Source organism: Malaclemys terrapin, chromosome 4, assembly GCF_027887155.1.
Source record: "Malaclemys terrapin pileata isolate rMalTer1 chromosome 4, rMalTer1.hap1, whole genome shotgun sequence".
Lineage (NCBI taxonomy): Eukaryota > Metazoa > Chordata > Testudines > Emydidae > Malaclemys > Malaclemys terrapin.
This window is the reverse complement of record NC_071508.1, coordinates 130,522,331-130,540,705: the sequence shown is the minus strand read 5'-3', so window position 1 is coordinate 130,540,705 and position 18,375 is coordinate 130,522,331. Positions and strand designations below refer to the sequence as shown.

Genomic DNA, 18,375 nt, shown 5'->3' with positions numbered 1-18,375 from the left:
ATTAAGGTATAGAGACCTTTAGCCTGAAACTACTGTAGCAGAAGCTCCTTGATCAGGACATGCAAATGAACAAGGACAGACACAGGGATAAAGTTTAAGCAGCAGGCCACAACTAACAAACTTAAGCTTGCTCTGCTGAATCCTCTCACACACACTCTCTCCCCACCCCCACATGAAGGAGACAAAAGGTACCAGTGAGGGACCTAGGTCTGCAAAGACTTCAGCTCTCCCCTTTTCCCACCAGCAAAATCCCAGGTGTTTTATTGCTGGGTGCTGGCCTTTTGATCCAAACAGAACACTGGCCACAAGTTGAGACCAAGTAAACATTCATAGAGTTTTTAATACACTCTACCTCGATAGAACGCTGTCCGCGGGAGCCAAAAAATCTTACCGTGTTATAGGTGAAACCACGTTATATTGAACTTGCTTTGATCCACCGGAGCGCGCAGCCCCCCCCCCCCGAGCACCGTTTTACCGCATTATATCCGAATTCGTGTTATATTGGGTAGTGTTATATCGAGGTAGAGGTGCACTAAATTTCTAAATCCTATTCCTATTTAACCTGTGTCTCCATGATGAAATGGATAAAGGGAAAGAAAACCTACCGGGCATCAGCCAATTTGGCCTGATAGGAAAGATTCTTTCCTGACATGATATGCAGGTGATCAGGCAGATGCACAACCACCTAAAAAAGTGGTTCCCATCATATATAAATAGGGGAAGAAAGGTGAGTTCCAATAAAGTGGGGTCAGAGGCTTGAGAAGCCCCAGGAAATTTAAAGTAATAATCGTGAGAAGCTAGAGCCAATCAGCTCACATCTATCTGGCTGGCCAATGGACAGTAGCACAGCCAGGGGGAAGAGGGACCTATCCCTGAGTACACTAACCCTTTCATTCTAAAACTGGCCAGCACCTTATAGATCCAGTCACGTCTCCCATCCATTAAACCAGTGGGTGGTAGCATAGCAGTAGTCTCTACAGGCATAGTATGGTTTATAAAGCTACTGAGACCAGCTTGTCCCACTGGCTACATTGCTTTGCCTCTCTGCAGTGTGGACAGATGAAGTAATTTGCTGTTGGCAGGTATGGCACCAGTCAAAGTTTGTCCTTTTAATATAGGGTGGCACTACAATGGAGGACAAAGCACTGTGTAAAGGTTGTCTGTCCATGAATGGTTAAATACTGGTCTTAAGCACAAAAGCAAAATTCTCGTCGTCACATAACAATTTGAGGGTTCCCCCCCTCCTCTATTTATTTAATACACTGGCACCATTTGTATAATAGATGAAAGTTTCAAAATAATGGTTTAGATTGTGATCAGTTTCTAAAGACTCACAGTGAGACGAAGTACTACATATTAATGCCTGTGGCACATTTACCATAGCATGCTAGAATTCACAAAACTAGTAAATAATCCTGTATAGCCCTTAATTACTGTTTATTAAAAAATAAGCATTGGCAAGTAATTTACGAGTACCATATTTGCCAAACAAGCTTACACAATCCAATAAAGCCGAAAACTACCCTTCTGGCAAATTTCTTTTATTTTACAAAATATAGCTGCATTTAAAAAAAAATGTCAAATGAACATTCCTTGCTCTGTAATCTGATTATGTTAAAGTTTTATTTTGGGAATGAGAAATTCACTTGGCAACACAGATACAACATATTTATTCTGTACTTCCCAGCACAAATTACAGCAAACGTATGCACACACATCAAAGCCAGGCACAGGTAATAAGTTCAATAAACTTTACATATTGTTACAAAACTCTAGAAGTTGCTGCAAGACTTTCAAGGAGTCTAGATGGCGGTGTAGTTCTTGGTGTAGTTAGTGAGTTTGATCTTCTCTGGGAAAATTATGTTAACGGAAAGGTTTTCCCCATTGTTAGATTGAAGAAAGCAATTCTTTTTCTTGCGTAGGAGATGGCTATATTTGGCATTAGCAAGCCACATTTCACATTTGGAAAAAAATACAATCGCAGTTGTACCCAACACAACAAGACATGTAAGCAAGCCTAGCACAATGAAACATATCACCTGACTTTTATTAAGCAAGGGGTCTGTGTTTTGGATTGTTTCTTTCATTGTTATCTTCAAGATTTTATGTTCTTGGTGAGGTACTGACTTCGGATGAGCATTTGGTGGTAGATTATAACTCTGCCCGTGTTTGGCCTCTGTATTCACACCATGGAGACTTGTGTTTCTGTTAAGATATGTGCAGGTTACACCAACAAATTCCGGCTTACAAACGCATTCAAATCCTCCTTCAGGATGCTCATGACACGTTCCTCCATTCTCACATGGGCTGCTAGCACAGAATATGACATGGCTGCTGCAGGATTTGCCCATATAGCCAATAGGGCAATGACAGTTGAAGCCTCCACCAATATCTGTGCACGTTCCTCCATTTTCACATGGGTTGGGTTCACAGTCATCTACATCTATTTCGCAAAAATTGCCAGCAAAACTTGGAAGGCACAAACAGGAGGCATGAGGTGCAAATCCATTGTCATCAACACATGTTCCCCCATTCTGACAGGGAGAGCTGGAACACAAGACAAAAACAGATGGGAGTTTAAAGAAAATGTAAGTGAAATAAGCAGATATGCAACATTTCAGATAATTAAAAAGGAGTAATTTTCTTTACTAGATAATGAGCCATGTCAATTCTTGGTGGAATGTCATTGACGTCCATGGAGTTGCATCAAGCATGAATTTTGTCCAACATGTTTATCAATATACACTGTCCCTCTAATATTCCAACATTGATTATAATCTCTTCTGCACATCCTAATGTACAAATCTTCTCTGAAGAGATTTATAACTGTTTTTGAAATTAAGCTGCCCAGTGTGTCTGTCTGGTTAGATCTAGAGATCTGAGGAATGGTTGAGTAGATATTCAGACCAGAGTGAGCAAAGATACTGCCAGCATGGCTTTGTTTTTCCTCAGCAATTAGTTCAAACACAATCTAGGTATTATATATTCAGTATAAAATATCAACAAGCATAAGCTGATGTGGAGACGTTTATTTTTATTTTACTTCTATAGCATAGTCATACCCTGTACATTCAAGAGCCTGGAAGAATTCAGGGCACTTTGAAACCTCAAAGCACTGAAAACAATTCAAACATTTCCATTGTTATTTGAATAAATACAAGAGTGAGAATAATTTTGTCAAAAGAAATCATATACAATCAAAACTGTTATTTCAAAGGGATTGGGGAGGCAGTTGCTCAGGAGACTAGTAACAAGGATACCAAACTTTTCACATCTAAGTCCCAAATTTGAATGGACCCAGGTCAGTAGTGTTCAAAAGTTGGTACCATCTCATGGCTGCTTGGTTGCCTGTGTGAAATTACCTTATTCCAATTCCTACTAGATAAGTGTTCACAGTGCAAAAGCCAACCCAGTCAGCATCCTCCTTGATAGTCTTCACAGAAAAGCTAAGGACATGGAAACTGGAGAATGCTCTCAGTTCTAGAAGTGGTTCATTCACATCAGGGCTAGGAGACACTGATTGTTTTGCTACACCCTTTCTGTGGAAGGGAAGAGGACTTCATCCTCCAGGAATATGAATTCAGCATATTTCATTGGTACTAAATTAACTCAAAATCTATTAAAAGAAGATTGTACTAAGAGCAATCTCAGAGGACTCAGAGAGCTAGGGTGGCAGCCAGATAAGGGAAAGTAATGGAGAAGTTATGCAAAAGCAGAGAGCTATCAGCTCCTCAGACTGCATCAATATAGTCAACACTGAAAACATTCACAATGACTTGTTTCGGGAATTTTTCTTCCAGAAGTATTTTTATGTGCTGATCCCTAATGTAACCCTGAATATCCCATCAGAATTTAAATATGAACACATTATCACAAACCATTTAAAGCTAAATAAGTTAACTTAGAAATGTTAGCACAGAGGCCTACAAGCTCCAAGCATCCCTCCTGGCTATGGTAAGAGATTGTTAGTATGTAGGCAAGAGTACCATGAGGCCTTACACAAGTTATGTCAGAGAAACAATAGATATTACTAACAGCTATAAATTAAATTGCTTATAGAGTGGAAATAAGCTTAAGAGTATGACCTATTTTTACAACTGCTTAAGGTTGTTTTGTGCCTTGTAGTTGGCTATGCTGTGTGAACAACAAGTTATGAAGTTGTAACCAAAACCACAAGAAAGAGCATGTAGGATGGAAGCATTTAAGAAGAACATTATTCACCTTGTGTATAACCACAATATGACGTTAACATATGATTGGCCAATTTATTAAAACGTTCCAAACCACAAAGAACACAGTGAAATGATTGGTTAAGAGTTGTTTTAGGGCATAATTCATTTGATAATAAGTCTATAAAAACCTATAGAATTTTAAATCATTCTGGGACAGGGTGAGATGCAGACTGACCCCCTCACCTCCCAACTGGTCGGTGAGTACCACCTTTCTGTTACGTGCTGTTCTATTTGTAGTTAGAGAAATCTGACTTAATAAACTAGTTTGAGCTTAGTATTTGATGTGTCACTGACTTACTCATTGAACAGAACCCACTACATTTATTACAGATACATCTCTTTCCTAATTTGGACTATATTAGTATTCCAGAGAGAGCTGCCAAGAGACAGTGGGCCACATTTTGCAAAATCAATGGGGTTGTTATTTACAGCATAATTCGGTCCATTACTTACACTGTGGCAGTACAGGAATCTCGTGCAAGAGATTGCAAATGAATTTCCATCTCACTTTCATGATAATTTTACATGCAGCAGTGTAGTGAGGCGGTGTGGCTCCCCGCCGCCCCGGAGGGGGAAGAGCCCATCGGGAGTGGGAGGAGCTAGGGAGCTCTGAGCCCACTCCTCAGAGGGTCAGGCGGCGACCCGGGTGTGTAACAGCTCGCCCTCACAGCTCAGTCAGGCCCCAGCCGCCGGAGAGACCAGACGTCTCCAGCCTAGCTCGTGACTGGGAAGACCCCGCGGCCCAAGGCAGTCGCCAGGACTGGCCGGGCCTGCCCTGCGCCTGCTATCCGGAGGAGCCGCCGGACCTGCCCTGCCCGCTATCCAGAGGAGCTGCCAGACCTGCCGATCAATCCCTGCCCTGACGAACCCATGGTCCTGGATCCCCCTGAGGCCGAAACCAGGACCCAGGTAGGCCCCGAGGGGGAGTGTGGAAGTAGCCCAGGGGCAGCCGACCCCCATCTGGCTGCAGCACTGCCAGAGCCTATGTCAGCGTTTTTGTGGCCAGGATCCCCACTGACAGCAGCGGGTCTTCTGCCGCTGCTAGGGCCCCAGGCTGGGACGCAGTGGAGTGGGAGGGCCTGCGTCCCCCCTGCCATCCAACCCGTGGGTGGCAGTCTCCCCCTCTCCCAGGCCTTTTGAGGCTTTGGGCCTACTCTTGTTGCTCAGCCCTGACTGAGGGCCTGAGCTCCTGACGTAGCATTATTGCCCGCCCTGAGCGGGCTGGGCTTACCGTGTTCTTCCCGTTACAGCAAGAGCTGCCGAGGGAGACCCCACAGCCGGACGAATTTCCCAAGCTCACCGGTGTGGCTCCCCGGCGCCCCAGAGAGGGTCGGGCCCCGGCAAACTCTTGTACAAGCAGCAAAACTTTTAACATCCAAGATTAGAAAACACATTTAGGTTTCATACACTGAAAGGACATTAACCTTGACAGGATTCAATCATTCCATATTCCTGAAGGCATATAGCACAGTACCTGCCAGTTTCTGGTTTCACCCCAGAAAAAGGTAAGGGCATGAGGCCTAACAGCTGCGGGAGTACACTCAGAACAGAGAAGGGGTCAAAGGTGCAACTAGCCCTGTACCGTGACAGTTTCAACATATTACAGTGGCACCCAGAGACTCCAATCAGATCAGAGCCCCACTGTACTAGGTGCTTACAAAACACATAAACAGGAGACAGACTATCGCCCCTCCATAACAAAACACATATCTGCAGAGCAGTGATTGGAATTGTGTCCCTCCAATTCCTAAAAGCCAAACCTCTACTGTCTGAGTTAAAGGAAGATTTCTGTTAGGCCTTTGTTATGCCACCAATTCCCTTACCGAGCACTGCACATCAGCCATCCTTACACTGTAAACAGCAACCAACCAATGAAGGTAAAATACTCACACATACACAAAATACCCAACCTGGCCCCACTGAAGTCAACGGCAAAAATCTTCCACTGACATACCAGAGCACAGGTTTGGAACAAAGTCATAGACTTATAGACTTTAATGTCAGAAGGGACCATCATTATCATCTACTTTGGCCTCCTGCACATTGCAGGCCACAGAACATTGCAGGCCTCCATAATAAAATGCACGAGGATTAAAGGTCCTCAGATATTAGGAGAATGTGAGAAGACCCTTGACAGAACAGAATAGATTCCTCCTAAGGACAGCTCCTCAACTAGAGCTGGCTGTATTTTTTCAAATTTCATTAAAAAATTATTCACAATTTTTTCATCATTTTTCAGACAGTTCTGTTCCCAGCTATTTCATTAAAACCTAGTGACAGCCAAGTCATGGACAAAATGTGCAGCCAAAAAGCCACAATAAGACAAAACTCACAGACAATAGGTTCCTTAATGAATAGGTTCATTCCTTAAAGTCTATGTTCCCCATAGTAATTTGAGTTCAACTGTTAATACAATACTGCATGTAGAGTTTATTGTATCAGAATACTGCCAGCCTTCATCAATGAGTAAAAGCTTGAATTTAACTAAATTATATTCCTTCTAATCCCTTGTTGCTGTTTCAGCCTCTTAATGTTTATCTGTCCAAATCTTTTGTTACATGCTTAATTAAAACAGGTATCCATATTTCAGACATTACATTCTTAATTGATTTTATTTACTGGTACTAATTTCCTTTAATTTGTACATTATAGATGATTTACCTTACAATACAGGTCTAAGGAATAGTTAGTATCTTGCATGTAAACACACGCCAGTTGTCTACTTGATGGGCCATGTTGTCAGACATATGCACATGCATTTTTCTGCCTAACTTGTCCATGCAGATATTGTGACTGCATATTCAGTTATGGCAAATGAGCATACAAATGACTAATTAGACACATGACTGGCCAGTCTTACACATGCTTACTGTGACTGCATGAGAAAATCTTCCAAACAGCCAGTTAGTTAAGTACTTCAGAAAGGGAATTCATTTAAGTCAATGGAATTCTTTCCCTGGATTTTGTTGGGCTTTGGATCAGGACCAATAAATATCAGAAAGGCAATTTTACAAATGTGAATAAATAAATGGCCACTTGGATGCCAGCTACCTGGGACACTGCCATAACAGCGGTTAATGGAGGTGCTTGAGCTGGGGATGCCTTTGTACAGATGAGAAGGAGCTGCAGGAAGGCTGTTCTGCACAAGAGCCCTTCACTGTCAAATACAACCCTCTCCTCCCTCCAGTCCCATCCCACTAATCCAATTTGTTGACTTTTAGGTCTTTCAACACTGCAGCTGTGAGTGTGCATCCCAGCTTGAGTGGATGGACACATGCTAGGTCTGCTTGAGTGAATGTGCTAAAAATAACCATGTAGCCAGGAGTAGCACAGGCAGTATCTCAGGCTAGCCACCTGAGTTCATACCCAGGGAGACCAGGTGGGTTTGTACTCAGGCAGCTAGCCGAGCTGCTGCCTGTGCTATCCCCAGCAACACTACTATTTTTAGCACATTAGTTCAAGCAAAACTAGCACATATCCGTCTACTCAAGCTGGGAAGCACACGCCCAGCTGCAGTGTCGACATACCCTTACAGCATGCTGCCAAACTCATCAATTTGGACAGGCATTTCGGGAAGCCTGAGGTTTGGTGGGTTTAGCTGAGCATAGAGGCAGGGGCTAGGAGGAATGTGGGTGACTAGAAGAGAGAAACTCCCTGTCCTCTCCGTGGCCTGAGGAAGCAGTGCGCCCCCCCACCCCTTCTCTTCCTCTGCTGATTTAATGAGAATGTCTCCTTTCATTTAACCACTACACTGGGTGTAGAGTTTTGTGGGAGTTCAAATACCGTGGTGTTGCAGGCAGGGTTATTTTGTGCTGAGGGAGGTTGCTGGTTGGCTAATTTGAGGTTGAAATTATGCACACAAACTCATGCTAAAAATTTGACCATATTTATATAATAGGAATAGATCAGAATTAGTAGATTTGAGGCTAGAAACTAAACTACCATATAGGCTGAAAAGTTATGTGCTACATAGCAAACATTTTATGATTTAAGAAAGAAAACCAGAGAAAAATTTAGCAGGACTGTATATTTATATCAGAAATCAATATTTACCCATTAATAATGCAGGGTCCTTTTTTCAGATGGCAGTTTTTTCCTGTAAATCCCTTGGCACACAAACAAATATATCCTCCATCTCCACTCTCTATGCATGTTGAGTTATTGGTGCAGGGTTTTGAAGAACATGGGTGAATATCTGTGTCAACAAAAACAGACAGTTTTGTTACATCAAAACACCATTAGTCGTAATGTTAAATATTTAGCATGTGAGAAATCAGGGCCTACTTTATCATATAAGAGCCATTAAATAGTAAACAATGCAAAAAGACTAAGTGCATTTTTAAAGGTCCTTCATCCTGTATTGCATATATTTTGATTTATTCTTCTCTCTAATGGACGGCAGATTGTTCAGTTACTTCATAGGCACTGTCAACTTGTTCCCCACCCATTAGCTCTCACTTTGTGAAATACACTTGGATTGTTTCGCTTTATGAATAAGTAATATTAACAATAAAAAGTTAGTGGTGGGGGGAGAGCTACTCATTACTATAAACACCACCTCACATTCCCAACTACTTCATGCATGTAAGTCAGATAAAGCAATGGGCAATCTAAAAATGGTATATTTACAAATTTCTCCAGATTGCCTGATGTTTGAAGTCCTATAATAAGCATTTTACATTTTAAAAGAGATAACTGATATTTGTAGTAACAAAACACAGGAGCTGTTTAAGAATCTAGATTTTCTTGGGCAGAGAGGGTGTCAGCAAATGCCAATTTAGTTGAAACTGAAACTTTTCTTAGGAGTGGGCTGGTTTCAATGAAAATTCATTGGAAAGGTTACTTGGGTCCTGATTGGAAATTCTGGGTAAAACCAGAAAAAGAGAGAGAGAGAGAGAGAGAGAGAGAGAGATACCTCGACCCCACAATAAGTAACATCAATGGTTATGGCACTCATCTGTGATGTGGAGAACCCAGATTCAAGTCCTTGTTCTGTCTGATGTTGAGCAGGGACTTGAGCCTGGGTCTTCCACATCCTTAAGCACCAGGTTCTTTGCTATTCTGGCATCATGGTGTCTGTCTCAATCTCTCCTGTTGGCCCTATACAACTTTGTATACCTAATTAAATATTCAATGGGCCAGAGCGAGAGTGACTGTAGAGATCGGTGGCTCACCTAGGATGTGGGTGATGCAAGGACTTGAACTTGCATCCTTCAAATTGCAGGTAGATACTCTAACGATTGGGCTATTGGCTACTGTGGGAGGCTTCTTGTTTACATGAAAAACTTTGAAAGGTCTCAGTTTCATCCCGGTGCAGAATGGGAACATTTTTGTGGGATGGGAAAACTGGTTCCAGCCCAGCTCTACAAAACACCTTTGAACCTCAACTTGTCCCTCTCTCTGTGGTGTAGTCTTTGCTGGTTGGCATTTACCTCTTACATCAGGTGCCAGAAGAGTGGACCCTATTATATTTTTGCCTTGTAAGTCACGCACCTAATCTTTCACAATTACCCTCTTAGACTGAGTCTCCTCCAGAGCAACTATTGAAGATTTAAAAGGAAATAAATAAATAAATATAGGTTTGAACCAAGATAGCATGGCAGCTGCTGTGAGGTCTTGCAACTTGCTGTGAATTTTTGCAAGCTCATGCATGCGTTTTGAGTGACAGCACAGTGCGTATACTTTTTTTCTAAAGTGATAAATAAGGATGTCATGAGTATTAAATTCTACTTCCCACCTAAACCCACAGGATAATATGAACCTAGAGGAATATCATGAGGCAATGTAAAATATTAACTATAACTATAAACTTTGTCCAGTTACAATAGTAAAATGCTCTTCCCCCTGTATAGGGGCCTATTATCCACTATCATAGTCTGTCCTGATTGCCGCACTACCGCTTTATGTGAACTTTTGTGTGTAAACAGTGGTTTCCACAAGGACCAAAATAGCCTCGGCTGCGTTTTGCAGCAGTGTTGTGTGCCCATTTTGGCAAGCTTTAAGGGCAGCTAACCAAACACAACCCTGATATGTGAGAAAGGAGATATCCTCAAATAGACACACATTCAATAACATTAAATAAGAAATGTATAAGAAGAAAATAAGAAAGGAAAGAAAATAAGACATATAACAGCTCACTAGCTAGGAAAGTGACACACAATCCTTGAGCCTATAGGAATAAATTCACTACTTTAAAAAAAACATTATTCTTGAATTTCCCCCCACTCTTCTCTCAAATGACTGATGAGCTGTGGAATTTCTTACCACAAAAGATAACTGAGGCCCAGAGCTTAAGAGAATTCAGAAAAGGATTAGACATTTACATGGATAAGAATATCTACAGTTGTTTTACATAGAATTAAAATAGCACAAAGAGTTAAACCCTCATGCTTCAGCAATCACTAATTGTTTCAATTAGGAAGAAACTTCCCCAGTAGCAGTTCACTGGAGGGTTTCTTGCACCTTCCTCTTAAACATCTGGCACCGCTCAGTATCAGAGACCATTAGATGGACCATTGCTTTGATCTGCTGTGGGGACTCCTATGTTCCAAATGAGCTGTCATTAGGGTACCTGCCACATATTCTGAATGCCATAGTTACTATAATGGCACTAATTTTGTGGGCTTTTGCCCTGGTTTCCATAGAAACAAACAAGCCACACTGTTTTTCTCCTTTGTTTTGAAAGTGATTCTGTGTGGTACATACACCCACTGTGGCATGTCACAAAACTAGCTCAAGAAAGAGAAACCCTCTTTAACAGGGTGGCTTTCACCACAGGCTGGGGCTAAGCCAACCCTAATTATAGCATGAGTCTCACCTGACTCAAGTGATTTTGGGGTAAAAGGAGCAGGAGGGTGCAATAAAGGGGGAGGAAGCCTAGGAAACTGTGGCGGAGTTTGGAGAAAGTGAGGAGAGGCTCCTGCAGTGAAGACCCAGAGGCCAGGAGAGTTGCCCCAGGCAGGAAGGCCTGGGAGAAGGAAAAGAAACCTTATGTTTGTGTGGATTTAGGAATGGACCTTGTTTGGGGATTTTGAGTTTTATTAGCATTTTATTTTATATTTTGACCATGAAAAAGCTTGAAGGGAAATTTTATTTGAACAGTCCAAGTGGGGAAACTGAGGTAGTCTGCCTGTAGCCTGACCCTAGGCCATGAGGGGGTGCATGAGAGGTGGCCAACCTAGTTACACCCTGACACATGTGTACAGGTTTTAAATATGGGGTTGGATCCTGCAAAGTGCTCTACCCTCTGGCCTTGATCCGGTAAAGTGTCAAGCATATACTCAACTTCAAGCATGTGATTAAATGACTGAGGGCAGGGCCGGCTCCAGGCACCAGCTTACCAAGCAGGTGCTTGGGGCGGCCACACCAGAGAGGGGCGGCATGTCCGGCTCTTCGGCGGCAATTCGGCTGGCAGTGGGTCCCTCACTCCCGCTCGGAGTGCTGCAGATCGCGATTGCGACTTTTTTATTTGTTTGTTTGTTTTTTGTTTTGCAAGAGGTGGGGGTGGCTGCTTGGGGGGGGGGGGGGGGGGGCAAAAACCCTGGAGCCGGCCCTGACTGAGGGTATGTCTACATGGGGATAAAAAAAATGCGACTTGCCCAGGTCAGCTGACTCAGGCTCATGAGGCTTGGGCCCTGGGAGCTTACAAATTGGTATGTAGACACTCAGGCGTGGGCTGGAGTCGCTTACCAACAATAAACAATGCCACCACCACTGGCCCATTTCCTCATAACAGGCTGGATCAACCCCCAAATCTGAATACCTCCAAACTGTGGGGAAGTTCAACCTGGATCTGAACCCTGGAGCAGGCCCAACTCTATTAAAAACAGAGGCTATGCAAGGAGAAGATTTAGAACAACTATACAGATGCATGTTCTAAAACTATACAAACTGGAAATTTATGTGATGCACAATGAAATTTGAGCAAAATATACCAATGCAGTTCAAAATCACCTCCAGTTTCCTCCTTGTTTAATGAGCAAAGTAGCTGCTCAGAATATGCTCACATTTTAACAGTATACATCTATCAAACTAACTACAGACCTCCTCAGCTTTCCCACAGTCAGTTTTGCATCCTTTCTAGCTGGCATTCACTCTCCCTTGACAATGCCAAAGCAGTGGCTGCATACAGAAATGCCGTGGCAAACGTATACAGTCTTTAAAAGTTGTGAAAATGGAGGACATTGAGGAGGTGCAACAACTTCCCATAAAAAAGGTGCATTACTTATTAACTTTCTTGATTCTTTAGAGCAACATAGTAAATGTATGTTTTGACCTGGTGTACACTCATAGATATAGACTGCCTGCAGGAGCTAAAAATGCCAGTTTAGGTCCATTTGCTTGTGAAAATGTAACACTGGTTGTCTCCACTTCTCACATGCAAAGATAAAGTGTTAAGGAGGATTCCTTTATAGGTAGGAGTCTAGTATTTTATACTGATTTACTGGATTGGATTTAGTGTTTCCATGTGAAAGTCAGTTATTCATACATGCTACCATCCCAAGTTGGGCAGGAGCCTCCTATTTGTCCTGTGGAATTTCCTCTTTCTTCCTAACCTGATCAAATCTGTATTAGTGGTATGTGCTAATGAGTTATAGCAATCCATCACAACTTTATACAACCAGGCAACTGACACCATCTTCCTAACAGAGGAGGGTCCAATCCAATGGCTGAGTAGTTGCTCCATTTCAAGTTACATTGTTTTATTGGATCATGACAATCACGGGTAAAGGCCATCCAATAACAGGGAGGAAGCTTCTCTCTGCTGACCCAATATGAATGAGAGAACATGTCCAGACTAGCTAAATCCATTGGACTGGCATGATTTTCAATATACCTGATATATCCAGACATCAGACAAACGGCTAATTCTATCACTCTGATTATTCTTGACATGTCCTTAGCTGGCCCCAGATTCAAGTTGGCAAAAACTGACTCCTAGTGCTCAGTGAAATAATTTTTGGATGTCTGTAGAGCACGCTGGGTATTACTAAATATAGAAATAATGGGTAATATTTTCAAATCCACCCAAGTTATTTTCAAAAGTGACTTAGTGACTTAGAACCAGATTTTCAAAGTATTTAGGTGCCTAGAGATCTAGATCGGAAACTAGTGTTATTTTCAGACGTGCCAAACCAGATCAAGTTTCTAACACCCACTGGTTTCAAGTGACTAAGTTCCATTTTCAAAAGTGACAGATTTTCAATGGTATTTAGGTTCCTAAAGATGCAGATAGGTGCCTAGTGGGATTTAAAAACAAAGAGTATCTAACCTACTTAAGTGTTTCTGAAATCACTCTAGGTACCTATCTGCATCTTTGGTGTCTAAATACCTTTGAAAATCTGGCCCATAAGAGCCCAAGTTTAATTGAAAGATGATGGGATTTAGGCTCTAAGTCACAGACTTTGAAAATGTTACTCAATGAAAATTGCTTAATGAATAAGAATGATTTCTTGAACATCAAGTTACAGAACACAGCAACAAACTAACTTTTGATAAACTAGAAAATGATGAAACCCAGAAGACTGGCAAAAAATATGACCCCAGTTCTCCTTTTCCACTGGTTTAACATCAATGTAACTCCACTGAATCACTGGAATTTCTTTTGATCTACATTGGTTTGAATGAGGGAAGAATTAAGTGTTATACTTTCAAATAGTTCCATTCAAATCCTTTGCTAGGACATATTTGGTCAAGCACCAAGCTCATGTATTTATTTCAACTTCTACTATCATATGTACACAATGTTGGATAATGAATTATTTCAACTGATTGAACACACCCATGGGGACTTCTTACATTTACGGAACCAGTGTAGAATTTGTTATTTATCATCTGCATGTGACAATCATAGTTAAAAATGGAATTAGGGTTTTATGCATAATTCTAACAATACCCAGAACTATATTATACAAGATATTGTATGTTTTCACCTAAAATGTGACTGCATAGGGCTTTTTTTCTCTTTCCTCCTCCCCCCCCCGCCCAAAAAATTCATGTCTCATCGTGTTTTGGGTCAAATATTCATTTTAGAAAGAAAACATCTAGGGAAAAGCTTTTGCATATTTTTAACACCAGATGGAGCTGTAATCACTTAATTTAATCTCTGGGAAACTATGTTGCTCTATTAAAGGAAAGTGTTTGCAAACCTATGTCGCAAAGGCTGCCAACCCATCCTTCTTCACAGACACATTGCCATGGTTTGGCACAGCTGCCATGCACACAACCAGGAAAAGGAACACACTGATTACAGAGCGCTCCTTGCCACCCAGGTTGACACCTGAAATAGATACAAGACAGGATACAGAGGTGGTTTTTTTTTTAATAATTACCAGGCAGTTCTCCTTTTAAATGCACAAAAAACGGAATTTGCAAAGATAACACTGCTACATGTAATGCATTTGAAAAAAAAAAAGACCTTCAATGAGTATAAAATACTGGGGAAAGAATTAAAGAAAATCGATTCACTTTAGGTGGAAGAAAAACAAATATTTTAAACCTAAAATAACTTAGCCCTCTTAAGTATCTTTCTACAGGTGCTCCTAGGATATTTTCAAAGAAATACTCTAATTCTCAGACGCATCCAGGTTTCTTTAAAATGTTATACAATTCTAGTTACAGTCTGTTAATGGAGAGCTCTTTCCTTATAGAATCACATTTTCAGCTGGCAAATCATTCTAATTTCTGTCTTTTTTTTTTTTTTTTTTTTTTTTTTTTTACAAAAATCATGTATTATTGAAACAATCAATCCCTTCACTAATAACCTCAGCTGGTAGATCTCTTTACCTGCATTCACTAGGAATTTCACAAAATCCATTCACTGGGTGGCAGCCAGGTTTACAAACAACATCTGGGAGAGAGATTTGTAAAGTGTCAGTACTAAAAAGAACCATATCCTCACATTCTATATAGATTATAGATGCTTTAAAACCAACCAAAAATGTATAAAATGTAGATTTGTTCTCATTCTGAAAACAAAATGTAATTTTAAATAAACATATCTCCTAGCAATTCAGCTGATACACCTATTAGACAACTGGAATGGAAGTTCCTCAGAATTGTACAAGTTAAACCACTTTAGCATATGCAAAAATTTTGCAATATTAATATCAATTTACATAAAATTGAAAATTACATACAGGTCATTTCACACATCACATGATACTCTAATTATACTATTTTACTTTTATTTATACAAAAGCACCTTTAGTCAGAAATAATTTGCATTCTAAAAATTTGATAGTATACATGTTGAATCCATTCAACAAGGCTGTGTTATGAAGAAACACTACTTTTGATTAAATTGTATGAGAATAGCAAAAGTTAACGTGAAAAAGTCACATTTTCTTTGCAGACAATTGAATGTAAATACTTTAACCTGTTAAATAATCTTAATCTCACATGCAATCATTAACTTTTGAAATAATTAAACTGCAAGACAAATCCCTGCTCACACTCAGTGAGAAGAAAAGCGTCTCTCTAAAATCAATGAGAGAAAATGAGCATTTGGAAGGAACCTGAACTGAAAAACATGCGTAGGGTAAAGCAAAACTAGGTTCTTCAACAGTGGCATTAAAAAAAAATTAGCGAGACGACCTCTGGAAAGTTTTTAAAACCGTTACTTGTGTTAAGGTTGCAAGTTCTTTTCATTCATCCCATCAACTGCCCACCACGATGACAAGAGGAAACACTGTGTCTTCTGCATGGTTGTCTAATCGGTCAATTGCCGCTTTCCGGGATGCTGAGCACAGAGGACACGCTTCCTAGAATATGGCGGGTGTGTTTGTGTGATCTAGTAACGCTTTCCATATTCTCTCGCTTGTAGTGTGTGTGCGCGCATATGATCCGGAGTCTCTCTCGTGGACATATGAACGCACATCCACATACCAGATTCTCCTTCTCTCAAACGAAACCGAAGAGAAGCTGAACAAACTCTTCCCGATCCCACAGACAGGAGCTGGGAGCAGCAGCAGCCGAACGTGTAAGGAAACCAAATCACCCCCTCCCGCCCCCCAACAAGAGCCTGCAGAACTTTCCTCGAGTGACAAAAGTGCCACGAACTTGTCCAGGCTGCGTCCAGCCGCAGCAGCCAGCCGGGGGCTCCGGCGCGCTCTTACCTGGGGTAACGGGCAGGATGAGGGGAAAGCAGCAGCAGCAGCAGCAGATTAAGGTGACAGCCTGGAAATCCATCACCCAGCATATCAGGGGCGCGCTCCCCACCTACAACGACAGGCACATGCCCGTGGCAGGGCGCCGGGCTGCTCCCCCACCAGCCCCAGAGAGGGGATCTGGCATCCGCCCCCCGCCCGCACGCTCCGGGCTGTCTGCTCCGCGAGCTCCGCTGGCCCGGGAAGTGTTGGCACCTGGGGGTGTCTACACCGCCCTTCTGCAGCAGCGGGCGCGGAGACTCCCGTCTTTGCTGCAGCGCGAAAGCTCCCTCCTAGCCTTGGCAGCGGCTCACAGGGGATCCGCTGGCACAGTCAGGATCCGGCTTATAATTAAACTTCTACGTGAAAGGGGGAGGGAAGTGGGGGGGGGGGGAAGAAGAGGCCTCCCCCTTTCCCCTGCTTCCCTCCATCCTCCCCCGCCTCCTCTCCCGGGGGGATCGCATCTGCTCGTGGGCAGGGAAGGGGTCGCCAGGGATTAACTTTGTTTCGGGGGTGGCTCTTCCCCAGGGGGCTTGTGCCGCTCCGCGGAGCTAGCGGGGGCTGCCCCGGCCCTGGGGAGCCAGAGGTCGGAGCAGAACGGGGATCCTGTCCTGCGCCCTTCCCCTCTTCACTGCACAGACCGGCCAGGGCGGCTGGCTGAAGCCGGGCTCCTCCTGCTAGTGTCCGGGCAGGCGAGGTGAGTGATCAGCGGGCAGCCCTGCCAGAGCCCCACGCACCGCTTGAGCGAGATCCGGACCCGGGGGGAGGGGGGGGCACCCGTCCCTGAATTTCAAAGTGCGTATGTGGGTTTTCCTTACATGGGTGCGTTTACTGTCCAAACTGCGGTCAGGCAACGTCCAGTCTCTCATCACCTTCTCCACTGACTAGCGGCCTCTTGGCACCCAGGCTGGACCGTTACAGACGGTTAGATCCACCTTTTCCAGAGTGGCTGCCAATTTTGGGGTGCAACATTGTGACACCCTGAATCCCTGGTTGCTTTTGAAAATGTTGGCCTTGTTGTCTAGAGTACTTTGTCTTTCCCCTGCAAAATTGAAAGGGACCCTGCAAAGGAAAAAAATATACCTCCGCACCCTTTCTTGTTTATTTATTGTGCTCAAAGGCAGCTTTCAATAATTCTGGAGATGGGGGAGAGGTTGAGAAGGAAACCACTTTTTCCCAACCTCTATTTACTTTTCCAATACAACTAGCAGGTTTTGTCTGGCCTGTTTTTGCTGGTGAACTCTGTAGATGATTGAAGAACTAGCAGGATCATGACATTACAAGGGACAAGAAAATGAAATGGGGGCAACTCTAGTAGCAGGTAGTTTTAGTTAGATTGGTTTAAACTACGGTGTTTGTTGCCAGGCATTTAATCCAAACTGCCCCCACACAATTGGCTAAATGCTTTCTTTGGGGAAGCTATAACCTCTACCCCTTCAGGTAAGGACAGCGAAAGCTCCAACTCTAGGTTTCTAGTCTTCCAAGGAAGGCTCCAACAAAAACAGGGAAGACAAAATTTAATATAGGATATTTCTAAGGTTAAAAACTTTTCAGTCCTTCATTATACATCAATAAAGAACAACACAAACAAAAAATAAAATAAAAAGACAAACCTCCTTTCCCCTTGAAGGGTCACCTTCAACTGATTGTGTATTTTTCTGCGATTGTCCCTCCCTATACTTTCCTATTTGTAGCACAGGAGTGCCTGTGATTTCAGCTACCCGACTTAGAGCCAGATTGGCTAATTTTTGTTGCTTGCAGTCCTCCTTTAAAGAAATTACTGTCCTTTATGCCTTAATTAGTGTCTTTTAGGATTCCGCAGCCCACTTTTTCCTCACTTGTTGATTTAATGCTTCTTTCCCTGAGACTTTATTTGTTAATTTGTCAACATTTATGTGAAGTACACGGAGCTGCCAGTAATAGTTCATTAACTGTTTGATTGTTATGGTGTTGTTTGCTATAGGCTCACCAGGGATTAATTCAACCAGGGGTTACTT

At 42.5% G+C, this 18,375-nt stretch overlaps 1 protein-coding gene and 1 long non-coding RNA gene across 4 annotated transcripts in view; one reads left to right on the top strand and one right to left on the bottom strand.

The window, feature by feature from the left end:
- Nucleotides 1-1,604: 1,604 nt before the first annotated feature.
- On the bottom strand, nt 1,605-17,276 carry DLK1 (delta like non-canonical Notch ligand 1). Of its 3 annotated transcripts, XM_054028497.1 has the most exons (6): nt 17,197-17,276; nt 16,349-16,451; nt 15,018-15,081; nt 14,381-14,511; nt 8,286-8,427; nt 1,605-2,547 (listed from the first exon to the last, which is right to left on the bottom strand). In XM_054028497.1, the coding sequence occupies exons 1-6, from the start codon at nt 17,245-17,247 to the stop codon at nt 1,803-1,805; spliced, it is 1,236 nt and encodes a 411-aa protein (XP_053884472.1). In that variant the 5' UTR covers nt 17,248-17,276; the 3' UTR covers nt 1,605-1,802. The 3 variants fall into 3 exon arrangements, with proteins under 3 accessions (XP_053884472.1, XP_053884473.1, XP_053884474.1); XM_054028498.1 differs by lacking the exons at nt 16,349-16,451; nt 17,197-17,276 and adding an exon at nt 15,854-16,172; XM_054028499.1 differs by lacking the exons at nt 14,381-14,511; nt 15,018-15,081.
- The window catches only part of LOC128837365 (uncharacterized), a 165,347-nt gene continuing 163,760 nt past the window's right edge, over nt 16,789-18,375 (top strand). Inside the window, exon 1 of the long non-coding RNA XR_008444929.1 lies at nt 16,789-17,075. This is a non-coding gene — a long non-coding RNA (uncharacterized LOC128837365). The remainder of the gene's footprint in view (nt 17,076-18,375) is intronic.

Excerpts from the sequence above, each read along its gene's own strand:
- DLK1 (XM_054028497.1), bottom strand. The coding sequence starts at position 17,247 with ATGAGAGACTGGACGTTGCCTGACCGCAGTTTGGACAGTAAACGCACC. Across the intron at positions 16,452-17,196 it reads TGGACAGTAAACGCACCCAT|GTGGGGAGCGCGCCCCTGAT; the intron begins GTAAGGAAAACC and ends CTGTCGTTGTAG. Across the intron at positions 14,512-15,017 it reads GAAATTCCTAGTGAATGCAG|GTGTCAACCTGGGTGGCAAG; the intron begins GTAAAGAGATCT and ends TATCTATTTCAG.